The sequence below is a fragment of the Peromyscus maniculatus genome, chromosome X, assembly GCF_049852395.1.
Source record: "Peromyscus maniculatus bairdii isolate BWxNUB_F1_BW_parent chromosome X, HU_Pman_BW_mat_3.1, whole genome shotgun sequence".
Classification (NCBI taxonomy): domain Eukaryota; kingdom Metazoa; phylum Chordata; class Mammalia; order Rodentia; family Cricetidae; genus Peromyscus; species Peromyscus maniculatus.
The window spans coordinates 16,028,742-16,048,335 of NC_134875.1; the positions used below are offsets into that span (position 1 = coordinate 16,028,742).

The 19,594-nt window shown below is 37.9% G+C and overlaps 1 protein-coding gene across 8 annotated transcripts in view; it reads left to right on the plus strand.

The window, feature by feature from the left end:
* Positions 1–19,594, plus strand: part of Atp11c (ATPase phospholipid transporting 11C (ATP11C blood group)) — a 201,105-nt gene that overhangs the window by 124,337 nt on the left and 57,174 nt on the right. For all 8 annotated transcript variants that reach the window (XR_013047942.1, XM_042268650.2, XM_015987375.3 and 5 more), the window contains 7 exons: positions 7,600–7,761; positions 8,423–8,574; positions 9,131–9,202; positions 10,892–10,965; positions 12,349–12,452; positions 13,091–13,272; positions 18,210–18,473. Coding sequence is in view for 7 of the 8 variants with exons in the window: in XM_042268650.2 (XP_042124584.1) it covers positions 7,600–7,761; positions 8,423–8,574; positions 9,131–9,202; positions 10,892–10,965; positions 12,349–12,452; positions 13,091–13,272; positions 18,210–18,473 (1,010 nt within the window). In the remaining variant the exon portion in view is untranslated. The remainder of the gene's footprint in view (positions 1–7,599; positions 7,762–8,422; positions 8,575–9,130; positions 9,203–10,891; positions 10,966–12,348; positions 12,453–13,090; positions 13,273–18,209; positions 18,474–19,594) is intronic.

The following is a 19,594-nucleotide window of genomic DNA, read 5'->3' on the forward strand; positions in this document are numbered from 1 at the left end:
ATAATACAACTGCTTAAATCATCGACCATTGGTGATAACCTCCACCTGTTTTATCCTCTGTTATTAGTATTTTACTCTTTTCGGGGGGCCTGCCACCCAGCTACCAGATAAATCACATATGGAGGCTTATTCTTAATTAGGAATGCCCAACTTTAGCTTGGCTTTTTTCTAGCCAGCTTTCCTTAACTTTAAATTATCCCTTCTACCTTTTGCCTCTGGGCTTTTCCCGTTCTCTTACTTCTGTAAATCTTACTCTTAACCCATGGCTTGCTGTGTAGCTGGGTGGCTGGCCCCTGGAGTCCTCCTCCTTCTCTGGCTTCTTGAGCTCTTCCTCCTCCTCCTCCTCCTCAAAGACTTCTCCTATATATTCTCTCTGCCTGTCAGCCCCACCTATCTCTCTCTCCTGCTTAGCTATTGGCCATTTAGTTCTTTATTAGACCAGTCAGGTGTTTTAGACAGGCGAAGTAACACAGGTTCACAGAGTTAAACAAATACAACATAAACAAAAGTAACATACCTTAAAATAATATTCTACAACAATCCTCCCCCTCAGGGGTTGTGAGATGGAGGTGAAAGCTCCAGCCATCAAATTAATGCCTTAATTTCTCTAGTGACTTGCTATTCAGAAGGATAACTAGCTATGGAATGCCACCAGTTATCTTATTAGTATATAAAAGATACATATCTCTTTCTAGTGATTACCAGAGGTTTTTTAAGTTGTATTCTGGAGACAGATTATTAATATTAGATATTTCATAATGTAACAGTCTTTCCCCATTTCAGATACCCATCCCTTTACATCAAGAGGACATACAGCCTCAAATGGTAATGAGACATTGCTAGAATCCTGTTCAATCATTAATAATTACCATAGTTCATTATCCAGAATGTCTCAAGGGTGAGAATATTGAGAAATGTAGGTTTCATCCAAAACTGTCCAATTCTAAAATTAGGAGCAGCAGGCTTTTGTTTTATTGAACTAGGTGACGCTGTCATCTCTTTCTCTGAGCCCCTTTTAAGGTATTAAGTAGTATTAGATTGCCCTCACGTAATCCCATTTATTCATTTATGACCCACAACTGTAATTCCTGCTTTTCTTTATATCCAGACTTGCTCACTTTGGAAAGGGTAATTAGGTTTGTCTACTGTGCTCATCTAGACTATAGGCATCTAGTTAAGAGGAACCCTTCCCTCAGTCTGCTTGCTTAGCATTTATAGAATCTTGCATCCTATTCCCTACAGGAAAAATGAAAAACTTGAAATTTCTTGCTTCAAAATCATTATGTTTCCAGCAGTTGTGTGGTTTGTTTGTTTTGTGTATGTATGTTTGTATATATGATTGTTTTTTTTGTTTGTTTTTTTTTGTGATATATATGTTTTATTTTACAATACCATTCAGTTCTACATATCAGCCATGGGTTCCCCTATTCTCCCCCCTCCCACGCCCTCCCCTTACCCCCAGCCCACCCTCCATTCCCACCTCCTCCAGGACAAGTCCTCCCCCGAGGACTGTGATCAACTTGGTAGACTCAGTCCAGGGAGGTCCAGGCCCTTCCTCCCAGACTAAGCCAAGTGTCCCTGCATAAGTTCCTGGTTTCAAACAGCCAACTCATGGAATGAGCACAGGACTTGGTCCCACTGCCTAGATGCCTCCCAAACTGATCAAGCCAATCAACTGTCTCACCTATTCAGAGGGCCTGATCCAGCTGGGAGCCCCTCAGCCTTTGGTTCATAGTTCATGTGTTTCCATTCATTTGGCTATTTTTTTTTCAATAATTGAGTAAAACTGAAATTGATTATATGCCACAGTCATCCTAGGGACCTCCATGCTATATATATAGCCTCTATGGTTCTATGGGTTGTGGTCTGATTGTTCATTTTATATCTAGAATCCACCAATGAGTGAGTACATACCATAACTGTCTTTCTGGGTTTGGGTTACCTCACTCAGGATGATTTTTTCTAGTTCCATATATGATTGTTTTTTAAATATTGGAAATTAAACAAGGACTTCACACATGCTAGCTAAGCCTCTTACCACTAAGGTATATCTCTAGCATTTTTCTTTTTTGAGAGAGGATCTCCCATAAATACTCGGCTGGCCTTGAACTCACTCTGCAGCTCAGACAGACCTTGACTTTGGCAATACCCCTACCTTAGCCTCCTTGGCAGCAGAGATCATCAACCTGTACCACCAGGCCCAGCACTTAATAGTTTCACCCTAGTCCTATAACCATTGCATCTGATTAAAAAAGAAATTGAGGTGGTCTGTGAAAGGAGAAAGAGGGAATAGAAGCATCCTGTGTTAGCAGATATTGCATAGTCCTCTTTCTTCATCTACCTCTCTTGGAACATCCACCAGAAAAACAAGAATTTCTAGTGGGGATACTCCTTTTATTACACCATGCTGAACATGAGCACACACTCATTGACCTGTCATCTCAAAATAACATTCTTACCAGACTGGAGATGCCATGTGTGTTAGAAGCTATTATAGAAAATAGAGAAGCAGATCAAATGTATATTTTACAATGTACAACTAGCATAGGCTTTCTTGCCATAAAATGATGAACTTGACTTTGCTGATAGAGAGGAGTCTTTTCATCCAGCTCAAAGCTATTATTAAAGAAGAAGAATCTGTTTGTGAGGCAGGGCCAAGCAGCAATCTCTCCTTTTATCCCTGTCCTTTAAATATGAAAATACTTTTTAATATTAATCACAGCTAGTCCCATGTCTACTTTCCCTTAGTACATGGCATATCAGAATGGTTTTATAAGTATTCTGATTCTAGAACCAACAGAATCAACATTACCTAGGAATTTAAAATTGAAAATAAGATGCCTGTTTTAGTTTATAGTATGTTGACATATACTTTCGAGATATGGTGTTTGCAGACCTTTACTCTCCATACTGTTCCACAGAGACAAAAGAATTATATATTTTACTTTGAAGTTATCACCTTTAACACTAATACCTTAAGATTTCGAAGAGGGGCTAGGAAGATAGCTCAGTCAGTAAAGTGTTTCTTTTAGAAGCACAAGGATGTAAGATCTATCCTAGGGAACCATCTAGAAAAGGCCCAGCATAGTGGCATGTACTTTAACCTAAACACTGGGGAGGTGGAGCTAGGCAGATCCTGAGACTCACTGACTGGCTAGCCAAGCTTCTTTGGGGAGTGCCAGGTCAGTAAGAGATCCTAGCTAAAAAGAAAGATGGACAGTTTCTGGGGAACAACACCCAAAGTTCTCCTCTGGCCTACACATACACATACACACAAAGAGACTAAATGGGCCAATACTAATCCAAATGCATGATGTGAAGCAACCCAGGATTTGTTGAAAACTGAAAGTGAATATTTTGATCAAAAATAGGAAGCCTCAAAGAATTTCAGTTTATTGAGGAAAATCTAAATGATGCACAAGCAATACCACTAGGATCAATTTAAAAAGAGAATTCAAACTTGCTGGCTAATAGGGAAAAAGGAAGACTAGAATGCTTTATTTATGTCAGTGCTGCTACCATGAAAAGCTTTGAAAAATAATTAGAAGGCAACTGCTGCTGGAGTTCATCTCTTTTACCATACATTATAAAAACCTTAATCTTGTGCTTATACTGGTTCTTGTCAGCCCATAATTTTAACTATTTAAGCATACATTACCAAAAAGGAGGATAAAATTGTGGGTTTCTAAAAGCCAGATATTATAAATAGAATAGATAAAAACTGTGATAAAATGACTCAAAATGATTATTAAATACTCAAAATTAAATGACTTATAAAATGCTCAAAATGACTTATCATAATGGAAATTTTATTTCATTAGCATATTTACCACTATTTGTAAAAATATACATACATATTATATTTTAACCTATTAATTGCTTTTTCTAATTTGGAAACATTTTTTAGGAATACCTGAGAAAATAGGGATGGAAAAAACTTTTAATTTTTTATTACCTTTTACCTGTTGTATCTCCTAACTAGATAACTGTCAACATTTCTCTTCTGTATAATATGTTCTATAGTTGTAATGCTTTTTACATCAATGCAGTATTTTTTATTAAACTTTCTTTTTTTTATTCTTTGTGCACTTCACATCATGCATCACGATCCCATTCATTTCCCACCCCTTTGTATCTGCCCTTGCAACCTCCCCTGTAAAATAGAATAAAATTTAAGAGGAAAAAGGGACAAATTTCCTCTTGGAAGCTATAGTATAACACAGTGAGTCAAGCAGTAAATCCTTTTATCCATATATCTTTACATGAAAGTGCTCATTGCAAAGAGTCTTTGTCTGGCTGGGTAGTGGTGGCACATGCCCTTAATCCCACCACTTGGGAGGCAGAGCCAGGCTGATGGATCTCTCTGAGTTTGAGGCCAGCCTGGTCTACAGAGCGAGATTCAGGACAGGCACCAAAACTACACAGAAACCCTGTCGGGGGGGGGGGGGTGTCTTTGAGGCCTCTGGTTTCTGCTGTACTATCAATGCTGGGCCCTCACTGGGACTCCTCTTGGATATCCTGTTGTTGCCCTGTGTTGTGGAAATCCTGCAGCTTTGGGTCTGCAGAGCTGGCCTCCTTCAGCAGATCATAGATGGGTGGATGCTGGGGTGAGCCAACTCATAACTCTGGTACTGGGCCTGGGTAGTTGCCGGGTTGGTCAGTCCACCAGCTCTCCCGTTTTCACCACCAGGGTGAGCTCTCCAGCATTGTCCTGGCTAGTTCACCCCTTGCAGTGATGAGGAAGGGGTGGGACCAATTCTCCCTCTTTCACATCCTCAGGGTCCATTTTCCCACACTTTGACATCCTCAGGGTCTGTTCTCCCACAACTACACCTTCAGGACCAGCTCTACTCTGTTGCCCAGGCAGGGTGTAGGGCCACTCTCCTGAGTGCAGCTGGTGAGAGACTGGGCCGCTCTCCCACCTGCTACAGTGAGTGAGTGAGTGAGTGAGTGAGTGAGTGAGTGAGTGAGTGAGTGTGTGTGTGTGTGTGTGTGTGTTAGGGACTGATGATGATGACTCTCCCCTGCCCACACCACCATATGGCAGATCAGGGGTGGGGCAAGATCTCCCACGCTCATCTTCTCAGAGGGGCCATGCCCAGTCAATAGGGTCATCTCTTTGGTACTGCCCAGGTGAGGTACAGGGTCCACTTCCAGAGTGCTGCAACTGGTAAGGAGGAGGTTCAGTTCCCTTGCCACCGCAGGTGGCTGGGGCAAGGTGGGGCATCTTTCTCTTGCCCTCACCACCATATGGCAGATGAGGGGGTGTGGCCAGCTATCCCTCTCAGGGCCAGCTCACCGGCACCTCTGCCAACAGGGTCAGCTCTACTGTGCTGTCCAGGCAAGAAGCAGGGCCCCCTTTCCTGAGTGCTGCAGCTGGTAAGGGGGAGGGTCAGCTACCTTGTCTGTCATATGTTGCAGGCAATGAGAGGCAATGAGGGGTAAGGGGAAAGGCGTCTCTCCCCTGTCCACACTGCCATCAATGCAGTATTTTTATTGAGTCCTGACAAGATAGTTCCCCAGATTAAGGTGCTTGTCACAAAAGCCTGATCCTACATTATGGAAAGAGACAACTGATAGGGGATATCTCTCTGTACTTTGTGAATATGTGTTGCTCTGATTGGTTGATAAATAAAGCTGTTTGGCCTATGGCAAGGCAGCCTAGAGGCAGGCAGGAAATCCAAACAGAGAGACAGGAAGAGAAAGGAGAGGAAAAGCAGAGCCAGCTGCCACTGAGGGGACAACATTAGCAGCAGACCGGTGAAGCCATGGAATACGTGGCAAAACATAGACTAATAGAAATGGATTAATTTAAGATATAAGAGCTAACTAGCAAGAGGCCTGCAATAAGACTTACAGTTTGCAAGTAATATAAGCCCCTGTGTGTTTAATTGGGTCCGAGCAGCTGTGGGACCAGGCAGGACATAGGAAAGCTTCCAACTACAGACACCTGTCTTCTACAAGTTGTCCTCCATCTTCTTATTGGCATGCATGTTATGTGTTATGATATGCACACGTACACATACACCCACTGAATTTATAAAATGTAATAACATTTTAATTGTGCTTTTCATGGGGGAAAATACCAGTTTTTCTTTTATTGGTATGCCAGGTACATTTCTATTACATTTTTCCATTGGATTATGTACATTCTGGTGGGGGGATGTTCACTATGTTGTTTTCTTCATTGGGAAATTGACTTTTTACTTTACTGCCACGGACTGGCCCACTGGGAGTACCACGACCGTAGGAGAATCAGGGCTTGGGTAGTCAGGAAGGCAAGGATTCGGGGACTGACAGACAGACAACACACTCAAAAGTGGTTTGAATCTGCTGCAACTTTACTTCTGCAAATCAGTAGTTTATATACAGAAAAGAAAACTATCAAGTCATACAGGGAACAACAAGAGCTTGGCAATAATTCAATTACATCATCTTTTAAAAAAAATCAAGCACACAGTTACTAATCGGCGCTAGACATATCCCTTCACTCACAAGAACTTTATGACCCAAAGAGCAGTCTGTGTTTTATAATTTTAGTACAGTCCCTAAACTTGTGAAGGCTTCTTTGTGGTTGCGGCTGTGTCCTTCATCTTTATCTCAGCCGCTCGCTAGTTTATTATGAACTTCTACTTTTCTGGTTCTCATGACCCATTTAGCCAATATGGATGCTGCAGATCCTCCCTAAGTCTTTCTTTAGTTCTTTACCATATATCTCTTCTAATATAAAATCTTTTTTACCTGCTGGAATATGGACACTTGTACTTTTACACCTGTAAGGGGAAGGGGTTCTGCTGTAGTCCTTAACTTTTCTATGCTGAACTTCCTCAACAGAGGGGCCCACCATCTGCCTCCTATGAGATAATGTTTTCTGCCATAAATCACTTTAGTTGGGATTCCTAAAGGATTCCTAGTGGGTGAGAGTTCATTCCCTAGAAGTGCCTGAACTATTATACTTTCTATTATCTAGCGGCTTGAGGCTTGAGGTCTTTAAGGAATAGTTCATTCTGCTATATCTAAATAAGGTCTATGTCCAGCTTCCCCTTTTCTCCATAGTTCACAACCCAAGCATTCATTAATTTTGGCTGTGCTTCATAGATTCATTAGAACATTATCAGAAAAGCAGTTATACAGAACCCATAGCCCAGGGAGCTCATGATCTGTGAAGCACGTCTCCTTCGAGAAGGAGGCATAACACGGGCACTCTGCCAGGGACCTCCAGGGAGCTTAGTCCCGTGGGACACGTATCTCCTGTCCGCTATTACTGACATAATTGTTCATGTCACACGGACAACACTGGAGTTGGTGTGGCACTTTACCGTATAAGAAACATTAAAGGATTAAATTAAAGGTACTTAGCTTAATAAAATAGTCATGATTTTCTGTCCTGTTAGTCTTCTACATTAAGTAAGTTTCAGTGTCTTTGAAAATGCTCACAACTTTCTCATTCATTTGATAATACTGCATTTATAATTACAACATTTGACAAGTCTTAGGAGAAGTGATTTCTATGGCTATGGAAATAGGACTGCTTTCTTATAGCTGGCTAAAAATTAACAATATTAAAGAACATGTATATGTTTATGTCCTTGTTTTTAGGTGGATTATGTATTTACAGATAAGACTGGAACACTCACTGAAAATAGCATGGAGTTCATTGAATGTTGCATTGATGGGCACAAATATAAAGGCACAACTCAGGAAGCTGATGGATTATCTCAAACTGATGGACCCTTAACCTATTTTGATAAAGCAGATAAGGTGACATTTTCCCGATTAATATTTTACCTGAGAAATCAATCCTTGTAAGCATGCTTTATCCCTACATAGTAGAAATACAGAATTTTTCCAATGGGTGCATGATACAGACCTTTAAATAACCATTTGTACTTTTGACTGCACCTTTCTTTTGTTAACACTTTTAGCATTTATACACAACTAGAACTTACAAGTAGAATTATAGGAAATGGCATTTTGAACAAAACATGAACTTGGCTGTATGTGGATTCACATTTTTTAAAAAAATATCAGCACCTCTAAGAATGTTGTCTCATCAAATCATTAACATTCTAGTTTTTTCATGTTAAATAAATCAAAAAGTCTCCTTACACATGAACACTTGCTAGAGTGTGCCTTAGATACCTAACTACCTCTTAGGCCATGAAGAAGTTACTACCTTAGGTATAGGTGGTACTACACTATCTGGATGAGTTAATACATATTTCAGGGATACAGACTAGGAACCATTAATTTTGTTAGTTGCTAGATATTTGTTTGAGTATTGAGAATTTATAAATTTTCATTAGTTAGTTTCCTATAGATTTTAACATTCTGTCAGTTTAAACCTTTTTCTTTGTGCACTATGTAGTTACCTAGTGATAAAAATAAAAATAATAGTCATTTTTCTGTTTCTGTTTTACAGAACCGAGAAGAGCTCTTTTTGCGTGCTCTGTGTTTATGTCACACTGTAGAAATTAAAACAAATGATGCTGTTGATGGACCTACAGATACAGCTGAATTCACCTATATCTCCTCCTCACCAGATGAAATAGCTTTGGTGAAAGGAGCAAAAAAGTAAGCTTTCTTATACCTCTGTGAAAGTGAAACCACAGTGGGGGTAGGAGTTCGTTTAATGTTTTTTTCCTTTGCTTCAGTAACTCTATTATGTGCCTCTCCTATTTTCTAAGTTCAAAAAGAAAATAATGATACATTGACTTTGCTTGCCTTATTTATACATCCCAGTCACTAGTCCAAACTGTCTTATTATTTTATAAATCATGTAACAGTGGCAGCTTTTGAACAACACATGTTCTTGCTGAATGATGCCAGCAGTTTTGGATGTCATTTGGTAACTGACAATCCAGTTTACCCATGAGATTCAAGATGACTAAGTACCTAAAAGGTCACACACTGTGTTTGCTGCAAAATTGGAATTACATTGTCTCCCTCTTGAATTCAGTAGTAGCCAGTCATTGGCTTGCTCTTTGTTGTCAGCTCATCTTGAAAAGGGAAATGCAATTGGAGATTGAGATAAAAGGAAAAAGGCATTTATAAGGATAGGTAATGACAGAAGAAGAGGAAATTAATTGTTTCTTGAAGATAATACAAGTCTTTTTATTGTTTTTGATAGGTTTGGGTTCACATTTTTGGGAAATTGGAATGGACATATAAGAGTAGAGAACCAAAGAAAAGAAATAGAAGAGTAAGTAGCTCTGTGTTTTGATGTTTGTCATTTTTTAACGCAGTTGTTTACATTAAATGGATTCAGAAAGGAAAAAAATTATGTACCTATAAATACTGAACTGTATTCTCCCATTTCAGGGTTTTACATAAATACGGTTGGAGTAGGAAAAGCTATTTTTCATAGCTGTTTTTCAGAGTATCAAAATAAGGGTTTGACACCAGGCTGAGATCCAGGAATCCGGTTGAAGAGAGAGAAGAGGGATTCTATGATCAAGGGCATCAAGATCATGATGGGGAAACCTACAGAGACAACCAAACCAAACTAGTGGGAACTCATGAACTTTAGATCAACACCTGTGGAGCTTCCATGGGACTAGACTAGGCCCTCTGCATAAAGGAGACAGTTGTGTAGCTTGATCTGCTTAAGGGGCCCCCTGGCAGTAGGATCAAGATCCATCCCTGGTACATGAGCTGGGTTTTTGGAGCCCACTACCTATGGTGGGACGCCTCACACAGCCTTGAGGCAGGGGGAGGGGCTTGGACCTGCGTCTCCTGAATGGACCAGGCTCTGCTGACTCCCTATGGAAGGAGGCCTTACCTTGTTGGAGGAGGGAATGGGGGCATGGGTTGGGAAGGAGAAGGCTGGAGGGGCAGGAGGAAGGAAGAGGGGCATCTATGATTGGTATGTGAAATGAATAAAAAATTTCTTAATAAAAAAGTGAGGGTTTGAAGTAGAAGTTTCAGTTTGATTTACATGTTGTCTTGTAGCTAAAATGAGTCTTGCTGAACTATCTGTGAAATGTAGATAAAAATATTCACTCACAAGTCCCTCCTTTTTTAACTCTTCTGTATTATTTAATCTAATTAATAGTTCATCCATACATAGACAAATCTAAGCCATCTCGTAATGTTGTTATACTCTTTAAACTCTTCTCTGACTTCTTACTGTTTTAAGATAAAATGCCATGTTTCTGAAATAGCACCAGAGTTCCCAGTTCTAAGCCCCTGCTTACTTTGAATACATTATACATATAGAGCTTTTCTATCATTGAGTTTTCCAGACATTGGAACTTTAAACTCTGTGAACCATAGCTGCCGTGCATGCTTTCATACATTTTCTCCCCTATGCTCTAAAGTCAGCCCCATTTCCTCATCATGTCATTCTTTTAGAATCCAGCACATACCCTTTTCCAGGAAACATTCTTTCAGTAGGCCTTTTTTCAGTGCTTGGGTCTCTCCCTTTTGAGTATTTTTGATTTAAGTATTTCGTGGACATGGAATATAGTTATGTTCATCATCCTTTGTCTCCTTTATAATATGGTAAGTTTTTAGAGAGAAGTCTTTGGCAGATTCATCTCAATTCATTAGAACATTGTCTAACCCCACAGTAGATACTCCAAAATTAAAATCACACTATACCCCCTCCAGAGCTGGCTTGGTGAGCCAGTTCTTTGTTTTCCATTCCTGTGTAGTCACTCTCTTTATAAGTTATACAGTGAGAAAAATAAAAATAACTTTCACTGCTATTATCAGCATGCTCTACATGCAGAGAAATTCCAAAGAAAAGTGAAAGTGCCAGTTGTATACAAAACTAGCTCTCCACATCTAAAGAGCAAAGCTTTGTGTTCATTAAGATGTTTCAGCCATGTGCTTTTTCTTATTCAGCATAATTGAGGTATTTCACTCTTTTGTCTTTCCTTTCTTAAAGGTATGAACTTCTCCACACCTTAAATTTTGATTCTGTCCGCCGACGTATGAGTGTAATTGTAAAGACCCAAGGAGGTATGCATCTTTAAAATTTGACTTCTCTATCGTTTTCTACTTGTAAGGTTTATTTATCAACTTTTTGAGGAAAGAAACATTTTATGTAGTTTAGGATTAAGCAGTCTTGCAGATTTTACTGAAACAGCACCTCTATATCACCTAATGGTCTGGAATTACCAATTTAGAAGTCTAGAGTTCATAGAGGGGCTGGTTTTCAATCCTTCTCTGACCTCTCTTATTATCCTACTGCTTTATACTCCTCGGAAGAAAGTCAAGTAGAGATGTATAATTAACTCAAGTTTCTGGGAAAGGGCATTTTTGTTTCATTCCAGAGATAAGAATTGTGAAAGAATATAACTTACTTGCCTTTCAGAGAAATGGGTACCATCACGTGTAGGCTCCTCAGTGTCTTTGGAAGGCATTATTGTAGTTTGCCTCCTGTTCAGATTCTGAAAAACCCATGGGAGAGCACTCCTACTTTATTCGCAAGATCTCAGATGTATGTATATGTGTGCACATGTGTTTCTTTGGCCTAACAGGTTTATTTTCAAAATATGCTTGATATATTTTAGTATTAATTCTGTTGCAAATTCTTAATGAGAATAGGAGAATAAAGACAAACCCATAGAGAAACATGGTTCACTATACTCATGCTTTCTGGGATGACTGAAAAGTCATGAGATTGGTTTTAGTATATCTCCATGAAATTTGTTTATGACTTAAACACACTTCAGATGTGTGATGAGAAATGAAACATTTAACATTTAAATACTACTTTTATATGTGCACATCTATACCCATATTCTTCTGCAAATGGTAAAAGGCCTGCAAAAATGATATGCAAAGGTCAGTGGTCCCAAAGCTTCACTTTTTAATTTGCTCAGCTCTTTGCCTCATAAGGATAAAGTATCTTTTAATGCTCAACCGTACATGATCTAAAACTGTACTTATAATATCAGCATTTTACAAAAATATTTTCAAGTTCCCAGTACAACCCATAAAGCAAGTGTTCTTCTGGTTTATTCAAAATGCATTCAAGCTGTTGGAGCATGAGTTTGATTCTTGGCTCTAGGTTGTGACTGGCTACATTTTCAAAGATAAGTTATCTGGAGTTCCTTGACACAGCCTAGTAGTCCATGATTTACTAGGAGAAACTATAGCAGGGGTACATGTAGTGATACCTGGTTTGTGTATTGTGTCTACAATGTGCTGGAGAGATGGTGATTGTTCTTCTGACAAAGTAAAGCTCTGGATAGTTTCATTCCATTTGAACACTGCAAGACAGATTCAAAAATATATAGCAGCTGCATGAGAGAGGCCATCTTAACAAAGTTACCTCTTCTTAAAATCCTAATACCAGTCTTCAGATTCTAAGTTGAGTACTTTGATTCTTTATTTTAGGAGATATACTACTGTTTTGTAAAGGAGCAGATTCATCAGTTTTTCCCAGGGTGCATAACCATGAAATTGAGTTAACCAAAGCTCATGTGGAACGTAATGCAATGGTGAGTCTGTGCTCCTCCCTTCAATAAGTAAATGGAGAAATCCTGGATATAACTATGTTTATCATTTTAAAATAGATGTTAAAATTAATTTTAGTTTATTTTATAGTCTATTTCTTGTACTTGGAAATTTGGTTATATTCTTATATTCTTTATTTTAACATAAAGATCAATATTGTGGTTAGAACTAGTACTTGGTGAAGATGTTTCAAGGATCTTTTCAAAAGAGCTATTATTTATTTAGAACTTGACTGAATGTTAACTTTTTAGTTCCATTTTGTTCTTTTTTAAAAATTAAATGTGTCAGAATTTATCTTGTACAGATGGATAAAGCAAATGCATTTCAAGAATATGACTGGGCTAGAGAGATGACTCAGCAGTTAAGAGCATGCACTGGTCTTGCTGAGGACCCAAGTTTGGTTCTCAGTACCTACAGTAGGGAGCTTATAACTACCTGCAACTCCAGCTCCAGGAGATCTCATGTCTCTGGCCTCCACAGTCACCGGCACTCATGTGCACATAACCATACAGAGACATACACTGACACACAGTCAACACATAATTAAAATAAATCTTTATAAGAGTATGACATTCATTCACCTATTACAGAGGTAACTGGAGACCTTCTGTTTTGCTTCTAGGATGGGTATCGGACTCTTTGTGTAGCCTTCAAAGAAATTGCTCCCGATGATTTTGAAAGAATTAATTCACAACTAATAGAGGCAAAAATGGCCCTACAAGATAGAGAAGAAAAACTGGAAAATATTTTTGATGAGATTGAGACAAACATGAATTTAATTGGAGCCACTGCTGTGGAAGACAAGTAACTAGATACTCTTGCTAATTTTTTTGAAGTTATAATTCCATCACTTTCCCCCTTCCCTTTTCTCCCTCTAAAACCTCCCATGTCCAACTCTACTTTGTTTTCTTTCACATTCATGGCTCCTTTTCCTTTAATTGGCTGTTTGTGTGTGTATTCCTAAATATATAAATACCTATTCAGTCCGTATAATGTTACTTGTATGTTTGTTTTCAGGGCTAACCATCTGGTATTGGATAACCAATTGGTATGCACTTCCCTGGGGGAGACTATTTCTCCTCCCTCAGGCAGTATTCCTCACTTATTTGTAGTTCTTTATCTCTTCCTGAGCTTTCCCCGGGCCACATTAGCATATCTACTGTATCATCTTTGTTCAGGTCTACTTTTATTATTTTAATGACCGGTCATTTTGGGTAGTAAGACCCAGATTAGTAATTTATTCACATATTTTGAAATATCTCTTTTTTTTTCTTTTTTTTTTTTCATTTTAACTCTATCTTTATTCATTCCCTTACAGATTATATACCCAGCAAAATCTTTCAGGCAATATAAAAATTACAATGTGGTTACATTCTGTTTTTCAAGTGAATGATTACAATGAATACAAGTAAAAAAAAACAGCATGTTTTCCATATATCCGTTACATAATTAAACATTTTATGTATTACAGGTAAAAAACAAATTATACCAAGAACCCACATACATTCATACCCAAGCAACTTGTTATAGATTAACAGAGTAGAGTGTAAGCAAGCAAGCTATTCTTTTTTTTTTTCAATAATTGAGTAAAACTGAAATTTATTATATGTCATAGTCATCTTTGTTCAGGTCTACTTTTATTATTTTAATGACCGGTCATTTTGGGTAGTAAGACCCAGATTAGTAATTTATTCACATATTTTGAAATATCTCATTTAGCACTGTCATCTGTGTAAAGCTAAAGATTGGTTTACCAGGTATAAAAAAAATACAGCAGATTTTGAACTCTAGAAATAGTTTCAAGTTAAATATATGTATCTTAGAAAAAATGAATCCTTTATCATTATAGTTTTTTGAATATTTACTAAATCATCTAATTGTTTATGTAACTTTTATAAAAACAGCCTTATAGTACATAAAGCAGGATTGTAGAATCATTTGAGCTATTGCCTAGAAGAATGGATAAGATTTTGGTAAATGAGCAAAACAGCACAAGATTTTAATATGCTTCAACAAGCCAGAATATATTTTTGAGTACTTTAAAATAAGATTAAAAATAAGACTTAAATATATAAGGTGAGCTCTGTCAGACGTTATTGTAGGACTTGGTCAGTAATCTGCTTGAAGTAATGTTTTAATTCCTTAGTATTGTACAAGTTTTCAAAGTGTTGTAAATTATGAGAAGGGGACTAGAGAGATGGCTCTGTGGTTTAGCATACTGGTTGCTCTTCCAGAGAACCTGAGATCACTTCCCAGCATCCACATGGTATTCATAGTCATCTGTAACTCCAGTCCTAAGAGATCTGATGTCTTCTTCTGCCATCCTTGGGCACCAGGCATGCACATAATGTACAAATATATATGCATAAAAAAACAGCCATGTACATATAATACATTAATTAAATGCAAAAAATCACAGATGTATTCAACCATTTGAAAGTATTAAAGTTTTCATTTTATGTTAATATTTATTTATTATTATTTGATACTTTGATACATGTATATAATGTAATTTAGTTACTTCATTCCCATTAACCTCTCTCATCCTAGTCTTGCTCCCATTGACCCTCTTCTTAAGAACAAGGTCCCCTCCTATTTTTATGTCTGCTTCCTTGTCTGTCTGTCTGGGTTTGTTTGTTTGTTTGATTTTTGTTTTTTACAACCCATTGAGTTCAGTTAGGGTTGCTTGCATAGGCATGAATGGTATGATCATTTACTTGAACATGGGCAATTTATTGGTGGCTGTGCCACTAAAGAAAATGACCTATCCTACCTCAGCAATCACTAATTGCCAGTGGTTACTCAGAGAGTAATTATGAGCTCCTTCCCCACCACCCATGATAGAATCATTGATAGGTCTCATCTTGTGCAGGTAAACCAGTCTGCTATGAATGTCTGAGTGTAGTAGTCATGCCATGTCCAGAAGATAACAGTTCAAAGTATTCTTCCTCTGGATCTTATATTCTTTCCATTCCCTCTTTCATGATGTTCCCTAAACCATGGAGGGATAATACAAAATTCTTACTAAGTCTGAGCTGTCAACTGTCACTTATTTTCAGCACTTTGACCAGTTAGGAATTACTTCAGTAATTATCACCCACTGCAAAGAGAATCTTCTCTAACCAAGGTTGAGAGCAGCACTAATCTATGAGTATAAACATAAATATTTAAAAGATATTTTGAGACCATTTCGGTTTATTTAAACAAAACAAAACAGGTTACCGCTTAGGGCCTAGGACCTCTCCAGCTACAGACTTTTGGCATGAGTTCCTTTCCATGGAATGGATCTCAAATGCAATTTTTTTAAGATTTATTTATTTTACATGTATGGGTGTTATGCCTACATGTGTGCCTATTGTAATACATATATGCAGTGCCCTCAGAGGCCAGAAGAGGTTCTCAGATCCCCAGGGACTGGAGTAAGGAACAGTTGAAAGCTGCCATTTGGGTACTGGAAATTGAACCTAGGTCCTCTACAAGAGTAGCCAGTGCTTTTAACCACTGAGCCATCTCTCCGGCTCCCTCAAACACAACTTTTGAAAAACAGTTGGTTACTCCTATCAGTCACATTCACGATATATTGCATCAGTGGACACATCTTACCTGGCAGGTTGGTATTGTAAGTCAAAGAGTTTATGGATAGATAAGACTCTTGATAGCTTTTCTCTCCTAGCAGCCTATATAACACCTTCAAGCACACTGAAAGCTAGCAAGCAGGAAGGAAGCTTACAACTCAGTTCTAGCCTTGATTTCTCTGTCCTGCAAGCATTGTGTATGGTATCTTCAGCCCAAGGGTTTTACCATCTAGTCCTGATAAGCAACCAAGAGCCATGGCAAGAGCTTGTTTTGTTTGGGGATCTCTGGGATCTCACATTCACAAGGAAGGACCTAAAGAGATGGCTCAGCAGTAAAGAGTGAGTACTGGCTGTTCTTCCAGAGGACCAGGGTTCCAGTTCCAGGTAATCCAGCATCCTTTTCTGGCCTCCTCAGACCCTGTGTGCATGTGGCACACAGACATACATGCAGGCAAAACACCCATACACATATAATATAATATGATATGATATGATATGATATGATATGATATGATATATAATGTAATTTAATGCAATATAATTTTTAAAACTTACAGAGTGGCATTTAGCACTTGGATTTTCATTTAATAACCTGTGGCTTATGGAAGCACCATTACCCACCCATTCAAACTCATTTTATAAATATCACTTGACAAAACATGCTGCTACAAAACACCATGCAGCTATATTGAAGTATTCAAACAAGTACTTGCCCAAAACCAATGTCTGTACATCTAATGAATTTCTATATGATTTTAATTATATTTTATTATTTAGCTTATAAACTAGCAAGTTCCATATGACTTTTCCATATACCCCTTTTTTTGTTTACCCTCTTGCCCAATCTCCTCTTTATTCATCCTCATCTTCTCTAAAACCTTTCCATCTTCAATTTCTGTCCAGAAATTTTTTAAGAGTATCCTATTTTTATTTTTAAGTGTGTGTGTGTGTGTGTGTGTGTGTGTGTGTGTGTGTGTGTGTGTGTGTGTGTGTGTGTGTGTAAAATGGGTGTGCGGGAATGAGAATGCCTTGTATTTGGGAGTGCCCATGCAGGACAGACATCTGATTTCTTGTAACTGGGGTTGTTACAGGCTGTTGGGAGCCTCCTGACACATGTACTGGAAATCAAACTAGGGTCATCTGAAAGAGTAATACATGCTTTGAACCCCTTACCATCTTTCCAGCCCCTCCTGAAAATTATTTTAACGTATATAACAAAAAGTTGTTTCATTGTAATACTCCCATACATGCATATATTTTAATCATATTCTCTGCTTTTATTGCTCTTTCCTACCTCCTGTGTCTCTTCTTTGCCTTCCTCTTAACAAAATTTCTTTTGTAAAATTTCATTGATACTCTGGTGGCTGAAAGGAACCCAAAGATTGTGTCATTCTGCTATCTTTACCTTTTAGAATTATTCTTAAATTCTCAATAAAAATTATTGGGTTTCCTTTATTTATTTATTTACTTACTTACTTTTCTTTTTATGAGACAGGATCTCAACTGTGTGTCCCTGGCTTGCCTAGAGCACAGTATAGCAACCATGTTAGCATCAAACTCACAGAGATCTACTTGCATCTGCCTCCCATGTGCAGGGATTAAAGGCAAGCCACCACACTGAGCAGCTTTCCTAATATTAAAAGCTCCTCAAAGATAGAAATTTACTCACAGTCCCCATATGTAATTAGAATGTTTTAGCTCTTTCCATTTTGGAACAGGTTAAGAATTTGTGTGGTTCACCAGGCATGGTGGTTTATGCCTTTAATCCCAGCACTTGGAAGGCAGAGGCAGGGATCTCTGAGTTCAAGGCCAGCCTGCTCTACATAGTGAGTTCCAGAACAGTCAGAGTTGCATAGTGAGATGTCATAAAATGCACTTAAAGCGGCAATGAATACAGACATTTGGTGAATTTCTGGATATTTTTGCTTATAGTTTCAATTCTTATTCTGCCACTGGTTACCAATTACCTTAAGAAATATGAAATTTTCTGAACTTCATTTTTTGAAATTCAATTTAGTAAGAAAAGCTTTGCCAGAGACAACACAACTGTGATAAGAAGTCAAAATTCTAGAATTGCATTGCTAGTGACCTGTAAGAATGCTTGCTTCAACAGACCTTCTTCTGTCAAGAATTTTAGAGGTTAACAAGATTTCTTTGTGTTTGTAGGCTGCAAGATCAGGCTGCAGAGACCATTGAAGCTCTGCATGCAGCTGGCTTGAAAGTCTGGGTGCTTACTGGAGACAAGATGGAAACAGCCAAATCCACTTGCTATGCCTGCCGCCTTTTCCAAACCAATACTGAGCTCTTGGAACTGACCACAAAAACCATTGAAGAAAGTGAAAGGAAAGAAGATCGATTACATGAATTGTTAATAGAATATCGTAAGAAGTTGCTGCATGAATTTCCTAAAAGCACTAGAAGCCTTAAAAAGTAAGAAAGTGAATCTATTTCTTATTTATACATTGATACAAATGTAAATAACGGATGCTTTGGCAGAAGACTCTATTTGCTATAATTTATCATTCCCTGTTGATGTTTTATTCTTGTAAGTTAAAACCTTCCCCCAGAGGACTTGGTTAATGGTCCATTTGAGATCATTTGTCACTTTATACCTCTCTTAATGTAAAAGAAAATTAGACTTCTCAAGATTTTGTGTGAAAGCTTGTTTTTTGTTTGTTTTGGCAGTACTGTAAATTAAACCTAGGGCCTCACACATTCTAGGCAAGCACTCTACCACTGAGTTATCCCAGCTCTTGGTTTATAATTCACGTGTACACAAAAGCATAAAATGGTACATATTAATAGGTTAATGTGATATTTTGATTCATGCATATACTGTATAATGTTTAAATTATAGCTAAACACACTTTTTCCCAAAGCACTTTTCTTTACAGTAAAAACTTCCAGAGTCATTCCTGCTAGCATTTTGAAATTTATGTAAATTAGTGTTACCTATAGTCACCCCACTCTATAGATAATCCCCATCCTTATATCCACATATTCTCCCAGCCTTTGGTACACCCTTGTATTCTCAACTTCCATGAGATCAATGCTTTGAGATTCATATGAATAAGATCATATACTATTTGTCTTTCTGTGCCTGGATTGTTTTACTTGCTCATTATATTACATACAATATAATAAGCTCCATGTCACCTATGTAGTTGCAAATGACACAATTTCATTATTTTGTAGCTGAATAGTATTCTATGTTATGTATGTCCCATTTTTTTTCACCTATTCATTAGTTGATACTTAGGTTGTTTCTATCTCTAGGCTCTTGTGAATAGTGCTGTAATGAATACTAGAGTACATATGTCTCTTTGACATTCATTTTGCTCTTATATATAATCAGTAGTGAAATTTTTAGATTATAACAGTAGTTGTTTTCATTAAAAAACTTTTAAATTAGTTCAATTTCTAAACATTGCCATCTGGCATACAATAACATCAGTCTCTGTAACAGTTTCCACAAATTTTGAGGTCAGAGTGTGGGTTTTCAGTGTGGGTCCTTGTGCCTCAGTACTCCAACGGGAACCACATGAATAAAC